Source organism: Pygoscelis adeliae, unplaced genomic scaffold (assembly GCF_000699105.1).
Source record: "Pygoscelis adeliae isolate BGI_AS28 unplaced genomic scaffold, ASM69910v1 Scaffold96, whole genome shotgun sequence".
In the NCBI taxonomy this organism is placed as follows: Eukaryota; Metazoa; Chordata; class Aves; order Sphenisciformes; family Spheniscidae; genus Pygoscelis; species Pygoscelis adeliae.
In genome coordinates, this window is record NW_008824935.1 from 127254 (window position 1) to 145045 (window position 17792).

Below are 17792 nucleotides of genomic sequence, written 5' to 3' on the forward strand. Positions count from 1 at the left end.
CAGATGGAAGGTGATACAGATTTACAAACCTAATTTTAAAAATCATTATGCTGTTGCAATTGTGTCTTCTTTTTTAGGATACTTTTTTTTATTCATTGGTATACGATCCATCACTGAAAACGCTTTTAGCAGACAAGGGAGAAATCAGAGTGGGGCCTAGATACCAAGCAGATGTGCCAGACATGCTTGCAGAAGGTAAATATATGATCTTTGATTAGTCAGAAAAAAAAAAAAAATCCTCATCTTGCATTATTACTTATGCTGACTTTCTGAACTAAACTAATCAGCATAGAGGCAGAGAAAGTAAAATAGTAGGTCTTAGAAAATTGACAAATACCAGTAGATACTATGAAGAAAGAAAGAAAGGATACTTGAATAGTTGTGGAAAAGACATTGTCCGTTTCAAGTTTGTGCATAACACAGTTTAGGCATTCAATGTTTGTTTATTTAATTGTATGGTCCAGTTAATTCTTTGATATAGGCCTTATGGAAAGAAGATGTTGAGGACCAACCCATTTCATAGAATAATAACACAGTTACAAAATAAGTGAGAAATGTATTCTTTCTCTCCCTTCTAAAACAGGCTCTGCATAGATAATGTGTCTTTGTGTTGTCCTATTTTAAAACATTGGCTTCTATCAAAGCATCTTGTCTGTTTTGTAGCAGGACTGAAACATATGTTTCAAGTCTTGGCATATCTTTAAAACCACTGGTATTTTTTAAATTTAATTTTATTTATTTACAATCTAGCACAACTACCTGTGCCTTAGTCTTTCGCTACATAGGAACTTTATTCTTTTAAACAAAATTTCAAGTACAATATTTATTTAGTGTTTGGATGTTATTTAAGAGGCTTGAGCAGCTGTGTCTTGTTATGCTTGCGATTACATTTACTTAGTAAATTTTAAAATGACCTGGTTTTGTCAGTGAAATGTGCACTTTACATTGAGTGCTAACAAAAGAAAAAGTTTCCTGAGAAGTAGCTAGACGTAGATACTATTTTCAAGAATCTTGATATTTATTCCTTAATAAGAAAGGATTATGTGACAGGAATATCACTAGCACTATGTCAAAGAATGCCCCAAATGTGTATATTTGTAACCTTAAACGGTGTGTTTTCCATTTGTCATGGGCTTTTTTTTTTCCTGCTATACTACTTCTTTTGTACAAAAAAAGTATTATTTCTACAAAGCTTATTTAATAAACTGTGTAAGACAAGAGTGATTTGTTTTCTGGCAAGTGGCAGATTATTTTACAATGGATGCCGTTTAGTAGCTCACCTCCATTATTATTATTATTCTGACTTTTCTTTTAATAACTGGAAATAAACTGTAGGAAGTCTTTTCCAAATTTGTTTATAAGGCATACAGACTTGTTTCAGAACAGGTTTATGACTAGAATATGATATACTGCTATGTTTGCTGTAAAATGCGCCTGTCATAGGGAAACAAATATGTAGACTTTCATGTGCTCAAGAGGAAAGCTTCCCAGAGGATTAAGAGAAAATGACTGTCTCAATGTGTGTATCAAGTAGCCAGGAAGTATTGATGTGCTTCCGAAGTAGCTGGTTGAATTGTTGGGTTTTCAGGATGAGCTGGGGTTGTCTGGCAGCCAGATTTCTGCTACTTAAATTACTAAAGACAGAGCCTAATTATGGAATAGTGAATACTCTATATAAAGGAAATGTTTTTCCCATGGAAATTTTACTTATTTAATTTTTTTCTAAAATGAAATACCGTATTTATTAAAAGTTAAGTTACTAAGTCCTTCTGGAGCTTAACTTTCTGAGTTAAATCCTTGATTCAGCCAAATGAGTAGATCTTTCTCTTACGTCATGAAGTCAGAATTTCACTGTGTGTTACTGTCTTGTTATTCTCACTCCCCATTAATCCCCAAAATGCGGTAAGTGATGCAGTCTTCTTGCTGTGTTTAGTAGGCAATAATAGTCCATCAGTTATTAAGGTTCAGAAACACCAAGTTGCCCACAAACCAAAGGTCTGGTGGTATACAGAGAACTTCTTTGGCAGTTTAGTTGGATTAATCTGCACTTACTTCCGGTGGCTGGTGGATAAAAGAGTTTGGGTTTAGGAGGATAAAAATATCTGGATTATTGTAGTTTTGACTGATTGTTATCTAAATGTTTCCATAGCCTTCTGACCTCCAAGGAGAAGAAAAAGATGATTCAGCTGTTACTGTGTCTTTATGTAAGCTGATGGCCTGACAGTTAATCCATTCACTGTCAAGCCTTTTCATTCATGAAAACAAATCTAAACAATGTTTAAAATTAATAGAATAAAACAGGTATGTTTGGAAAATACGGGATTCTGTGAAGATTTCTGAACCTTGAAATAAATCTTTCAGCCTGTATTTTTAAAAGTGGCTAATGATCTGTATGTCCAAATTATTATGCCATAATGTATGGTTCTTTAAAACTAAAAGCCTAGAGCAATCGCCCTAAATTAAAAGAAAGTATTTAGACAACTTTGAGTCAGTGAGGGATCACTTGAGAAAAATGAGGTTTTATGTCATCTAATAATAGTATTATATAGTAAAATAGAAAGCACTGCTAACTTTTTATTCACGCGTAAAATTTGTCACGCCAATTTTAACGTAAAGGAAGTATACCTTTTTGAAGGTTGTGGGTAGGCATATTTCATATTTACAGAAAATCCCCAAAGCCATTTAAAAAAAAAAAAAAGATTTAGAAAAATTGAAGATTCACACACCATCAGTTATTTTATTTTAAAAGTTACTGGCATATAAATCCAATTCAAATGACAGAAAACATGCCAGTTCAGATTAGCTTTCAGAAGACCAGTCACAAAGTGGCTGAAAAATGAAAAAGTTCTTTGAACTGTGAAAGCCCTTCCACATCTTCTATAAACATTGAATTATTTTGATGTAAACACACTGATGTATTCTAGTAGATTAAAAATTCAAATGGCTTGCATTTTCTCTATACTGTGATAATTTATGTTCTGTCTGAATGGACTACTGTCTTCTTTTTTAGTGTTTATTGGAGAACTATATGCTTTTTTTTCTGGGAATAGATTTTTTTTTTCCCCGCCCTTGCATCGATGTTACCATTTTTCCATCCTTGAATAAAACACTCCAAAACCTGGTGCTTAAACCAAACTTTGGATAATGCAGCATACCTCTCCCCCCAACCCCACCCCATGGGTGAATTGGATAACTTTATATTTCTCTTTAATTTTTGAAATTGAAAGAATGTTTTCCTTTTAAAAGACTAAAAGGTTTATTAAAATCAAGATACATAATAAAGTATTACAGATCCAACTGTTTTTCCTCTTGAGATACAGTGAATCATAAATTCTTTACACAGTTACAGTAAACAAATGTGCACAAATTTTAAATCTGGTTGAAAATGCCTAAGCCTTGTTTATCTATGCTGCTTTTGTTTGTAGTGGTTTAGCTAAATCACTTAGATTATACATTTCTTGAAGACTGTAACTTTGGAGAAAGACCGGACCAGATTTCTTTCAGCAGTCTCTTACGACTTTTGTTACGAGCATCTTTGAGAGTAAAACTATGATCAAAGTTGTCAGATTCAAATGATATTATGCTTGTGTGAAACCCGTCCTTCTCCTCCCAGTGCCAAGTGCTCCAGTCTTTCTAGACTCTAGTTTGAAGATTTTAAGAGTCTTTGTAGTTGCTCTTACTACAGTGGAGAACAAGAGACTATATTCTACAGCATTGACTCAAATTCTGGCTAGTATGATACTAAAGAAGGTCCTTTCTCTGCTTTTAAGAACACGTTCTCCTGTGGCTTAGCTGCGAGTATAGCAGTTGTTTATTTTCAAATCTGTTTCCGGTGTGGGGTAACATTCTGCTCTTCTGTACAAAGCAAGAACAAACAGGTTTATCTCTGAGAACCAAAGCACACATTTGAACAGAGTGTCTTGTTTCAAGCATCTCTACTCTGCAGTCCAGGAGCGAGGTACCTGGTTCTCTGCATGTGATGGCCAGAAGCTGCTGTCTGGTGCATCCACGTACTGTATTTGATCAGCAACTTGTAAAAAGGTATGACTAGTAAGTTCAAAAAACAAAACAAAATAAAACCCAAACAAACAACAAAAAAACCCTACACAGTTTTGCTTTGGGTAAGTCATTAACATCATCATTATTTGGTTAAAAGGCATACTTTTATAAATTGCTCTGAATATGATCAAATTGCTATCACCTTTAACTAACAGGTTATATTTAGTCCTGGTTTGTCTACAGGGAAATACAAGCATGAAGAAGGTCAGGGAAATTGCTCCAAGGCAGATCAGTTTAGATACTTGGTAGACTTTTGTGCAACACTGATCCTTCCCTATCTCACAACTTGATCTATTTAAAACCAAATGTTTTTAATTCTTGGCATTTCAACCAGTATTTCTCAGCAGTGGAACAACTGATGCAGTGGCAAGTTGTGTTACATGGTTGGCTAGAAAGCAGAGAATGAGAGAGAGAAAAGTACCAGCATAGCATTAGGGATATAATTAATGAAGTAGGATAATGCTCAAGAATGGGAGAAACTGGAAAAAAAGAGTTTGGGTTTTTTTGCTCTACAGGATTTCTTTTAATGCATTAAAAAAAAAGTTTCTCTCGTATGCCTGCACTACTCGTTCTGCCTCATGCATGCTATCGTAGGTCTAATTGTAGTTGTCACACAGTAAAATGCACGACAGCTTAGCTAAACAAATACAGTCGAAGTGTTATTACAGATAAGGAAGCCAAGTGTTTAAAATAACCTCATTGGCCAAATCAGTAATTTCTTAAGTAATGGCTTACTTTTATTTATTCATAGGGTTGTGAATCAGGTGGAAAGACTGGGACAAAGCCAACAAAGGTCAATAATTGTTCCCCTGTCTGTCAAAGCTCGATTAAAACTTCTGAAGCAAAGGATATTTTCTAAATGAGCCTAACAAAGAACTTTATCGTGACCCTGTTCTGGTCATGATATGTAAGTCTAGTGAAACTATTTGGAGTAATTCTCTGACTACAAAAACCCAACCAAACAAAAAAAATACTAAACTGTATTTTCAAGAAAACTAATAAAATTTGGAATAACTGTCTCCTATTATTTTAAAGAAAATTAGAGAATATGTGTAATTTGTTGAAATAAATTTTCTGATGTTACATTTGCTTTGTTAAGCAATAATGAATGAACCTTTTGTGTACCAGGGTTTGGTAGAACAGTGCTTTGTTAGGCAATGTAAAATGTTTAAAAGTTGAAATAGGCGTTTTCAAGAAAACTGAGCCTACCAGCGTAAGAACAACCATGCCGAACCAGACATCAGCTGTTCATCCATGCAGATGATAGTGCCTCTTGTGGTTTCTAAGTATCAAGAAAACTTGTTTAAAGCTTATTAGAAATCCAGTAGGCTGTCACCATGAGCTTCCTTACGTATCGCTATGATCTCTTTGCAGAACTTCAGTATGTGAGGTGTGATTTTTCTTTATAGAAGGCGTGCTGACCTATCTCCAGTATATCTTTGTTGCAATTTCTACTAATTTGGCTAGTATAGCTGTGAGCCTTGACAGTGCTTAGTTGCCCACATTTTCCCTTTAGCCCATATACTCTTCATCACACCCTAGGTAACGCAAATGGATTTGAGTTCATGTGTCACTATTAGTAGCTATTGTATTCTTCAGTTCCTGTAGAAATCTTAAGATGATGCTTGTCCAAACTCAAATAAGTTGTTAATGTTCATATTGCATAATTGTTCTGTAACCTCTCCTACAGGTGCTTCATTTTGAGGTAGATCTTCTTTTTGGTCTCTCATGAAGCACGTGAACCTCTCCAGTTTTGTCTAGTCATCACAAATGCAGAGAATTAATTTGATTTCTCTACTAACAGTTAAATTGAATTTCTCTTATTTGCTCCCTTTTTAAACAGATCACATTGCCAAGGTCTTAGGCCCTTAGGTAGTTTATAGACCTTTTGACTCTACTGATAATCTTAGAAAACTTTAGTCATTTGAATGCCCTCTGAAATTTGGACAACGTTGTAGGAAATAGGAGGATGAAAGAAGAGTGACAAGACTGGGAAAAAAAAATTAACCCTACGTCTGGTAGTGTGTCTCAGTCACAAGGACAGTTTTCTTCCTCTGTGGCTTGAGATTTTACTTTAATTTTGTTTTAGCTGAAGGGAGAATTATAGCGTATGAAGGTACTCTTATTCATATATTTTCATAAATGTATGAAATTTACTGGGGACGAAGGGGCTGAGGGGAGCAGCTCTGTGGGAAAGGCCCTAGCGTGCTGGCGGGCAGCAAAGGAATGTGAGGCAGCAGCGTGCCCTGGCAGCGGAGGAGGCCAACGGCATTCTGGGCTGTGTCACCTGGCACATAGCCAGGAGATCAAGGAAAGTGATCACCCCCTTTTACTGAGCTCTCATTAAATCACATCTAGATACTGCATCCAGGTTTGGGTCCCCCAGTATGGGAAAGTTCTTAATAAACTGAAGTAAGTTCAGTGGGAGGCCATCACACCTGTCAGGGCTAGAGCACTTGCCCTGCAAGGACGGGCTGAGGGAATTGAGCTTGTTCAACCTGGAGAAGAGATGGCTTCAAGGGGGGGATCAACAGCAGCCCCCCAGTGACTGGGGGGAGGTCGTTAAGAAGACAGACAGGTTCTTGACAGTGGTGCATAGTGGGAGGATGAGATAAAAGAGACATAATGTGAAATGAGAATGGCCATGAGCAGAAATTTTTTTCCCATGAGGATGGTCAGGTGGTGGAGCAAGTACCCAGGGAGGTTGTGTGATCTCTGTCCTTAGAGGTTTTCAAGACCCAGGTGGATAAAGCTCTGGTCTGACCTCACAGCTGAGCCTGCTTTGAGGAGGAGGTTGGGCTAGAGACCTGAGATACTTTCCAACTTGAACCAATTTGACTATGGTGCTCCAGCTTAACAACTTACTGATGAGATTCAGCCCACGGTTTTCTGCCTTTTATCCTGGGGAAGTGCTTCTTTAGCTGTAGAGGAAGAGTTGGGACTGGAAGTTTACCTCTTACTAAACAAGCACGTGAGTGGACAGTCGTTTAATCAAAACACCTATGCTTCAGAGATGATCGTAGGCCACATCTTTTTCTGTGCTTACCTACAGTCACTTTTCATTAGGAGAAGCTGCAAGAAAAACCTCAAACTGCTACTTAGTCACCTTCCCTCCAGTGATAATGCTGGGTAGTAGATAACTTCTTTGTATGTGTTCAGTCATTGCCATTAGCATGCTCAGTTTCAGCTGACTTTTCCATAAAGGCTTGAGACAATATGTTGAGCTTTTAGCAAATCTCAGTCTAAAAATAAAAGGAACACCCAAAGATTAGGAAGTGCAAACACTAATGTTAAGCTAACAGCATTAATACCTACCAAAAAGTCTTCAGTATAATTAGATTATAATACTGCAATATAAGAAAAAGTGTAACATGCATAGTGTGATTCAGTTAACAGAGCAACTACTAACCTTTAAAAATTTTCTCTCTTGTAAAAGCATGGGGTAATTTCTGAGATTTAGCACAAAACCACCAGCTAGAAAGTAGATTGTAGAGGGAGTTAACCTCTGAACTTTCTCTACCTGTCTTAAGTTGTTCAGGTGGTTGAAAGGTGTCTTTGGGCAGACAGAGATTCCCAGCCTGTGTTATTCTGGGCAGCATCACAGTGGTGGCTGTTTGCAACTATCAGTATGCACACGCTTATCTGAACAGTGGAAAGTGTCTGGTAAGAATGTTTTACTGCTAATTAATTGCCTGTGTATAGCAGCAGCTTCTCTCAGTTCATCCGGCTCTGCTCATAGTGCCAGCTGTAAGGATGCTGAGTGCTGAGCAAGTCACGTGGAGCTAGAGATCACTAGGCAAAACAGAGGCATGTCAGAGTGGGAAATGTGTTGATGGATGCATGAAGGGTTAGGGTTGATTGGCAGTTGGTGGGAAATGAGATTTTAGTTTCCATGCAGAGGTATATGGAAGGAGACAAGCTTCAAGAGGTTGACAGGTGTGGTGGGGAATGGTTAGGTTTAGAGGTTTGTCTAGAGAACTGGCTGCTAGTACTAGTACTGCTAGTCCTAATTGAGTACTGCCACCAGCAGTGGCAAACCATTTGCAAATCCCTGTTCTAATTAGCCTGGAGGGCTGATCTTAGAGTCACTGTTATGGGGATGTCTGTGTACTACTGCATAGAATTTTTCTCATGCTAATGGTCCCCTCCCAGCTGCAGTCCTGTTCCTAGCCCAGTGCTGCTTATCTGTTGTATCTGGGCTTAAAAGGAGACCACTGTGTTCTGGGGAATTCTTTATGGAGCAGCAGTCTGACACAGCTAGGTACTCTCTGGCTATTTAACGCAGTACAAAGAGTTTGGAGTTGGCAGGGAAGAGGACTACCCTCTTACTAAGACTTAGAGAGGAAGAGGAATTGGTGTCTCTGAAATGGAGGAAGAAGTAGCCTGTAGGGAAGACGTTCTGTTCAAAGCTTTTTTTTTCTTTTTGATAAATAAAATTAGAAACTATATTCAAAGTATCTGTATAAAAACCCAGAGTCCCTCTTGCACATCTGAAAATATCCAGTGAGCACCTAGAAATAGCACTTGCTCTGCGGTCAGTTCCATTTCTTGAAGGCAAGGCATTTTAGAATTAATGGAGTTCACGTAGCTGAGTGCTTAATAGGAAGAAGGGGAGCAGTTGGGGAAATTTAGGCTGTAAATTTTGGGTGACGTTCAGAGAACTTGTATCCAAGACTTCTGAAACTTTTTTCTGTTTTGAAAAAGAATGAAATAATTGTTTTAGAGGTATTTCCTAATGTCTTTTCTGTTTTTTTGCTTCTTACTGCAACTCAGTTGTAAGAGCATGTTGTTTTTAAGACCGACGTATCAGATAGAAACTATTAAACTCAGAGTTCAAGCCTGTTAATGTTTGGGAATATTGGACTTCCAGGATTTTAAGTTTAAAAATTGTTACAACTAAATAGACAAATAAGAAACTCATCTACATACTGTTTGGATTTTTAACGTTATGAAAGTACAGGAAGCTTAATCTCAGTGTATTGTATTTTCTGGTTCTTTAAATGCTTCCCATATATGCTAAAATTTTGTTTTCATTTAATAAATGAAAAATAGGTTTTAGAATAGTGGAACCCAGCTGTAATCTCATGAGGGATCTGTTCTGTTATTTCATAGTACATAATACTCCCATTTATTGGCAGAACCACTGCTGAATTTGAAAATCCCTCATGCTAGCCAGAGACCTGCAGGAGTTGTTTGAATGGCGCAACTGATTCTCTTGTCAAAAGTCTGTGTGCTGGATTATCTCTATTAGTGTTGATTTAGTTGCAGTGATTTCATTCTGTTGTGAGAAGATAAAATCTGTCAGGCATTATGAAATATTTTTAGAATATTCTGTATTCTGATACTTAAGTATTAAAAAATGGAGAGCCATGCAATTGTTAGACTGTGAAGACACATAATGTGTGGCTATGAGAAATGTCTGACAGGATAAACAAATACTGTGTCTTAGTGTCCTATCAATTTTCAGAAAACATGGTCTGTAATTTGTGTGAAGTGATCAGTCTTATGACAATTGCTGGATATGAGAACTGGACACATTAATACAATAGGCAGTTCTTAGGAAATAAAATTCAGAAAACACTGCCTCTTTTTTCGTGAGTTTAGTGTTTCACAAATAGCTTACGTCTAGCCTTTCATTTTTAACTGGCTTTAAGAAATCATGAGGGCTGATGATTTTGAGGCCGTGTGGTCCTGAAGTAGTTAATGTTTCATTTGTGAGCGAACCAAATTGCAATTACAAGAATAAATCAGTGGATTTAGTTTAAACCCAGTTGCTTAGGTACAGTCATCAAAGAAAGAATTGCTTTTCCTGTGCACACAGAAGGTGACAACAGCAGCAGCTTTAGGCTCTTTGATGAGCGATATGTTGGCATGCGAGGAGAAGATTTTTGTGGAAAAAGCTGTCAACTATAAAGTACTTTTCTGGATGGGGTGGAGGAGCTCATTTGTGTAGTAGCTTGTGCACCTCTTTTGTTCTACGTACAGCCAATCGGGTGTCCATAGTCTGTTGTCTAAAACCAGATTTCCTGTCACTTCAGGATGACCGTACTGGGAACTAGACAGCAGAAAGCAAAGCTCAAATTCTGGTGCCAGAACTACCTTCAGGAGCAAGTATAACAAGAAACGTTTATGCCTAAATTGCATGTGCCTCAAGAAGATGCCCAGGAACCTTGTAGAAATCTATTCCATCAAGTTCAGTGTGAGATGCATTGAAGCTTCAAAGTTGTCAGAAAATGTAGTAAGTTAGCAGCGAAATAAATGATCATTTCAAAATATCAGTCAGAATATGCCAGAAGCAGAGAGATCTTTGAGGGCGATTGGTTCAACTAAAAGATGATGGCTTTCTATTTTAATGAAGCTTTCAGAAGGAATGTGTGGAACAAAAGATACAAGCAGCAGATTCAAGAGTTCCTACTTGTGGAAATTGGTATAGAATATGAGACAGAAAAGGTGTGATTGTGCTAACCCAGGAAGACTTACCTTTATGGTCAGAGTAGAAGAATGTTGCCTAGACTTGATTCATCTCAGCTGAAGATGGATGTCTAAAATAGATCAGCGGATGTTTAAGATTAGATGAGATGAATCTCAACAAAGGTAATACACCAGAGTAAAACTGTTGTTTATATGTATTCAAATATATTTTGTTCTCAAATGGAGTTTCTGTTGGTTGCACGTTGGACTTTGAGTTAACATGAAAAGTTTTTCTGTAATACCTTCTAAAAGAAGGAGCTGTTTCTTGAGGGTTAGCAAATTTAGATATGGTAGTCACTTGTCCGATTTGCAGATTTTTTTTTTCTTGTTGTTAAGCTCAGTGGAGTAAATTTTTCATAATTAACTGTTAGATGCATGATCATCACAAATAGTAAAATACTCTTTACAATGTTGTTCATTTCAACTTTTAATAGCATTATAATATCAGTCTTGCCAATCCCTCTACTAGGGAGCTGAGTTAGTGATTTATGTGCTGGGCAATTAAATGCATGTTTATAGACTTTTATCAGTTTTACTGTAAATTAAACAAACAAAGCACATGTAAATGGCCTCTTCGTGCCTGTTTTCAGTAAAGACTTCATTTACTTCTGCCTAACCTTGCAGATGCAAGGGAAATCAGTAGTTTAGGGTTGCAGCCACGTATACTACAAAAGCTCAATTAGGTATTTGGAAGCTTTGCATTCTAAACCATAGTGTTTTATGAAGTCTTTTCAGTAATGTTATTTTAAAAATTTTGTTGCCTTTTGGTACTATTCATTGAGGTATTAAATGCATGTATAATTTTGATCAACCAAGCAGTTACATGGATTAAGTTGGTTCTTTTCTTCCTTACATTATGTACTTACTATACTTATTAGTATTCTTACATTTTTTTAAAATGGAAATTTCTGAGCTTCAATTCTCAGATCATTCACAACTTCTATGTTAACAGTCAAATGATAAATTAGAAGAATTGGAAATTGTGCTGTTTAGCAATTACGTCTTATAAAAACTGTTCAACAGCTGAGGTGAGTTATTTGGATTGTTCTGCTTCAGGCCCTGTCCCTGCCCCAAATTGTAAAAGCAGGTCTACCTTTCTCAAGTTTGATTTATACTTGAAGAGAAGTCAGTTGGAGTTTTAGTCTTCAAAACAAGAGAGCCGTGATTTCCTGCTGTCTTTAGCTTCTTGAGGAGACTTAGGCATGGTCTGTGCTGTGTTGTTGGTGTGGAAGGCTGTGCATGATTGCTGTTGGAAAAATTTCTTTATTAATAATAGCTGTAGAGCCTTGGCTGAGATTGTTCAAATACTAAATGAGTTCTGTCGGGTAGTCAGTCTTATGAAGGATACATTTATTTATTGTATGTTGTGTATGTGCTTATTATCCCAAATAATGTATAGCAGTGAGTGCTCAAATCGCCTTTCAAGCAGCAACATCTCAGGGTTTAATTGACTTTGCTGGTTTTTTCAACCTCAGTAACTTTGCCTAAATGGACTTATTGTAAGTTCACATTTTTGTTTCCTTTGTTTTACTGTAAGTCTGATTTTGTTTTATTCTGTAGAAGATGAAAAACAAGTATCAGATGCAGATGAAATGTTTTTTACACTTGAGTAAGTCAAAATACATTTCATCCTAAAGAAAAAGTTCTCCTCTAAATCATGTTTTGTTTCAATTTATGCAAATGAATAGCCCTATTTATCTTTAGAATACTATAGTCAAAGGGAATTTGCATATTCATAACATGAAGTATATGTAAAAAAGAAATTGCGGGACTAGAGATTTCATTTTAATTTAGTGGGGTTTTTTTTTTTGAAGAATACAGTGTCTGTGCATTGCAGTATCCCTCTTTCCAAAACAAGTATTTTAGATATTGTTAATATTTATATGTCGTAAAGTACTGTTACTATTTATACACAGAAACATTTTCACTATGCTTTCCTGAAAACTGTATTACCTCATGTGTTGTTATTTCAGGAGTTCAGAAAAACTGTTGCAATCTTTCTGTATTCAGATTGGACTAGGTGCTAGACCACTGCACAGTGTCTACCAACCAAAAAAATCATGTAAAATGGGGGTGAGTGGCAGGGAATCTTGGTGCAAGTCACATTGTACAGGTTTATTCACAGCTGTCAAAGGAGTACAAGAAGCCAATTCCAAAATAAAGGTGAATTTCAGGTATCTTTTCGTTAGTTGAATACTTGTCCTTGCGTTTGAACTGAAGGTGACCTTGTAGTTTTATGCAATATATTAATTTAGGTTATTGCCTTTAGAATTGCCATTAAAAGCTAAAATGGAAGGACTTCTTATTATTTCATTTCTGTAACGGTGGGGATTCTACATAAATGTGACTTAATGTAAAGACTATAAAGTGGGGAATGGTGTGATTTTAGGACATTATACTTCCATGTTCTCCGATCTGTGGAATTTCCTTTTTGCGTATTGTTCTGCAGGGTTTTGGGAAGAGGCAACCTTATTTGTTCCTTTCTTCCAGCACTGGACATTCCCATAAGCCAGCCATTCTTGATGCAGCATTATGGAAAAGTTTGTCATTACTGCGTGGTTACAGTTTAGTTTATTCTGAGCCCAACTGTAATTCTTTCTGTTTATTTCTAGGAATTTAGAATGTGATGAATTAAAGCTCTTTTGAGTGCTTTGTGAGGTCTTGTCTTTTGATCACCAGTGGTTGATTTATAAGCACTGCAAGGCTGAGCACTGAGAGCTCTAAGGTCGTTGGAGTTGGAGGCAGTTTAATTCGAAAGGGATTTTTCAGGTGAAAAATGACTGATTTTTTTTTTTTTTTTTTTTTAATAGGCTAGCCTACTAGAGGATAGGAGGCAATTGGACTATATGTGTTTTATTGGCTTAGAAAATGCTCAGTAGCAGTTTGAGTTGCTGTAGACAAATAATGGCCTTAATCACCTGATCTTCGGGTGATCTCTTTCATATGTAGTCTCTATACAGGTAGTCTTTCTATAGTGTGTTTTTCATTTCTGGTCTTCATACATGCATTATGTTCATAAATTGAGTTTTACCATAAGATTTGTGTAACGATACAACTCATTATCTGAATGACTAATTGAAATCTTGGGTATACATCTGTCAGGCAAGCGAAGGGGGGGCAATTGTTCTGCAGTTGAAAGGTAAACAGATAATTTTCCTTTTGCCTACACTTTTAAAATAATCTAAACTTTCTCATGATACTTTAATCAGAGAAGTTATTTGCACATAATTCAGTTTTATTTTTTGCAGAGTTGAGTGTAAGTTTTTGGAACTTTTTTTCTGGATTATTTTTGATTATCAGTACTGGTGAGAATTACAAATCATAAAAAAAAACCTAAAAATGAGTAATAAGAATTCTATGTCTCCAGAGCTTTTATAGTGAGAAGGGTTGTAATTTCTGTTAGTTAAGACCAACAGTCAGCTAGCTGTTTACCGTGAATTCAATTTATGCAGTTGAACTCATTAAGTGTCAGTAGATAAAGTTTGTACATTCATCTGAAAGATGTCTTTCCTCCTATACCTTATGTAAAACTTACTTTCCCGGTGGCAATTACTTTGACGTTTTGTAACCAGCTTTCTCAGTTAAGCTGTACATGACCCCCCCCGTCAGTTGTTTGTCAAAAGCTGTGTGATGTTTTGTGATAATTAACCTCTTTGTATGAATGTATAATTCATTTTATGCAGAATGAATATGCTGAGTGTTTTAGAGGGGAACTAAGAAACTTTTCATTGAAGGGGAAGGCTCAGGTTTTACTTTAGACAGACAGGCTTAATGTCTGGAACTTTGTTCATGGCTAGACAGTATGAGAAAATCCAATGTGATGCAATTTTTCTCATCTGTAAGAGAAAAAGTTTACAGACAAGCAGTCTAAATAGCAGCATGAGAAGGTGGTTCATGAATTAAAACCTCATTTTCAGTGATTAGTTGCCTATTTTTACAGTCTTATATAGCACATGAAGCTATGTTCAAAAAGACGTTTAGGATTACCTGCAGTTAGCATACTGCCAGAGTTCTGGCAAAAATCTGCTAAATGCTGTATCTACGAAATCTGATCCTGTATTCCGGTAACAGAAACTTCATTGTGTCGCATGCTGAACTGGACTAAGGGAGGATAAGAACTGACAAGTATCTCTCTTCTGCATCCTTGCAATGTAGCCAAGAGATATTTGTGTTTCACAGGTATAAGACTGAAGCACAAAGATGAAGGCACTGAATTTACTTCTTAGATATGTGCCGAGCTTTAAGAATATAAACATCTACAAAGGCCGTCATGTTTATGTGTTTAGGTATCTAGTGAGTCTGGGTAATTAACGCCCGAGTCAAAACTCCTGGCTGATTTCAAGAGATTGTGTCAAGCCCTGAATGGATTTCCATAATAAGAGGAACTCTGCGGTATGAACTATTGGTCTGGTGTCCAGCTGCTGTCCATGGCTATGTCTGCCTTCTTACTATGACCAAAAAAGTGCAACTACCTATTTTCTGTCCCATGTGACTAGGGATCCAGCAGCTGGTACCTCTGTTTTGCATATCATGAAAGATGGATCCTCTCAGAAAGCTGAGCACTGCAGGTGTTTAGTTTGTATGTTTGGATTGAAGTGACCGCTAAATTACTTTTTGAAAAGGAAAATAAAAAGGTATTTTGAAAAATAGTGCAAATGGTGCAAAATAAAAAATAAGACCTTGCACCTGACAAGTGGCGTCTCTAAAAACTCTCCTCCTGGCTATTTTTCAGTCAGGTACGTCATCAACTGTTCGTCATTAGAAGTGGAATTGGCATTGTTTCCCTGAAAACCATTTTTAAAAAAATGCAACTTTTATAGATTTCATATTTCAGTTTCTTAACAATGGTGCAATATTGCACCATTGTTACATATCTGTAAAATTAAAAGGATTGCACTCTAAGAAAATGTTCATAATTCATATTGCAAGTTGTTTTCTTTTAGTTGGGTATGTTATAAAAAGAACATAGAATCATGCTGAATCTAATGTGCTAATTACCTTGGGGGTATTTATCTGCGGGAAGTGAAGTCTAAAAAACTGACTAAGTAAATCTTTAATTTCTTGTAGTTCATCTTAATTGCATTCAGTTAAAAGTTGCATTTGGTTTACTTTTGTAAGAAAAATTTTACAAAACAGTTGTTTTCTGGGGAGGCATGCCATACTTTCCTTTGTTTAAAATGACTAACTGAAATGCAGAACTTAATTTTTTTTAAATTTTTTTTTAAAGAAAAAAATAACATTTTGCTTTTTATTAGAAGAGAACCATGAGAAGTAAGGCACTGAATGCTTGATGAGGAGAAAACCAGGCATATTTCTGGCCTTCTACTAATGTTTTCCAGTAAAATTAATTTTCAGGATTAGATTGGCTATAATAAAATTATAAGCAGTGCTCAAAATAAATTGCATACATGGGTATGTCATACCAGCCATTCAAAATAAATAGCCTAGCACTTCTCAGAAGCCGTAATTGGTATGTCGGTAGTGGTGAGGGAAGGTAACACTTGTAAAACAGAACCTGAGAACCTTCTCAGATGCAACACTGAAAATGTTAAAAGTTCAACTCCCCCATCCCATTTGTGTCCTGGAGTTTGCAGTATAAGGAGTGAATGCTATGGCAACTTTGATACCTGTTCAGTTTGAATGTCTTACAGTTCTGTGTCCAATTCAAATAAAAGATAAATGTAGAGGTGTTAACAGAGAAATTGTGTTGTAGTTTTAAAGGGGTAGCCACATTAAAAATCCTATAGAATAAGGTACAGGCATGATTAACTAAGGACAGACAGCTCAAGGAAAGCAGAGGGGTTTTTATAATTACTATTTTGAAGGAAGATCTCTGGAAAGAAGACCTGTTTATCTTACATGATCCTCCTGTACTGATTCTTTCAGAACATTCGAAGGAAGTAAACAAAATTTTTATTCCTGAAATCAACTTTTCAAAGATTTCTACAGCACCACTTGACTGCCTCCATGATTTGATCTGTTTAGGTTACTTTTCTTCCTGTTTAAGTGATAATACCGGCGATTTAAGTGGAAAATTTGGAATGAAGCATTTTTTTAAGTGCAGTTTGGCAGAGACCACATATCTTCTGGAAACCTCTCTGTCTACCCTTACTGTTTGGCAATATTTCAGATTTACCTTTATCAACAGAATATTTTGTAGTAGCAATTGTTTAATTATGTCTAATTGAAGTAAGACATGAAGTATTGAAATATTTTTCATCTTTTTTCAAACTTGATTCAAGAGAGTGACATGTTTTGTTTGAATACTTGTGCTGTGCTTGTATGATGTTTTCTCTTTGTGAAAAGTATACCCTGCCTGAGTATTGGGTTTTGTCATACTTCTACAATTATGATCTCCAGGATATGATGTCCTGAAACAGTTAACTAACATTAAAGATACTTAAAAACTATATATTAACAGAATGAAATGAAGTGCTCAGAGATAACTTATAGAATGTAGAACATCAACCGCAATGTGTCTGTCACAGATGGAAAAAATGAGTGTATTGACAAGTGTGTAGTCCATTCAATAAGTTTATAGACCTAAAACCCTACCCAAGATTGCCAGAAATTAACACTTTGTCTCCAGTACTGGTTGTGAATTAGCTTAAACAGAAGCGTAAGTTCCATTAGGCAGACAATTCTTTATTGCCAGTGTATCAGAAGAAAGTAATTTACTTTATTTTTCTGAGAATGTGACTGAAATGTGTTCCTGAAACATTAGCCAGACAGCATGGTGCATTCTAACTTGTGTATTTGGTAGGGATAAATATATACTACACTTTCATTTCCTTCCAGAATGAATGTGCTAGAGAAACTTGATGTATACGATCAGATTTCAGAAAAGCTAGTGCTTGGTTTGCACTCAGCTTCCAGACTCTTAAGTGTACAGGTTATTTCATGTCTTGTTGATACTATGCATGTTTAGACTGGCTGTTTTCATTAAGTCATAAGAAATAACACAGACTAAAGTGATCTGTGTGCTCAGAGAGGTACCTACACAGCCTAGATTTCCCAAGGAAATGGAACAGCTGTATTTGAGAACAGGTTTTTATTCTTGTACTATCTCATAAAAGTACTGGCATCCGACTAAACATTGGAGTTCTTCACGTGTTCACTGAAGGAAGAACATGCTCGTATTCTAAAACACCAAGGAAAGACAATGATTCTAATTTGCTCTTGTCATCTGTTGTGGCCCCAAGTGTGTTGGCCACATCCCATAGGTAAATCTTCTCATACTAGTAGAATATGTGTTGCCTGCC

The 17792-nt window shown here is 36.4% G+C and overlaps 1 protein-coding gene across 1 annotated transcript in view; it reads left to right on the top strand.

The window, feature by feature from the left end:
- MTA3 (metastasis associated 1 family, member 3) overlaps positions 1-17792 on the top strand; it is a 179162-nt gene that overhangs the window by 77335 nt on the left and 84035 nt on the right. Inside the window, exon 7 of the mRNA XM_009325345.1 lies at positions 78-195. Coding sequence (XP_009323620.1) covers positions 78-195 — 118 coding nt within the window. The remainder of the gene's footprint in view (positions 1-77; positions 196-17792) is intronic.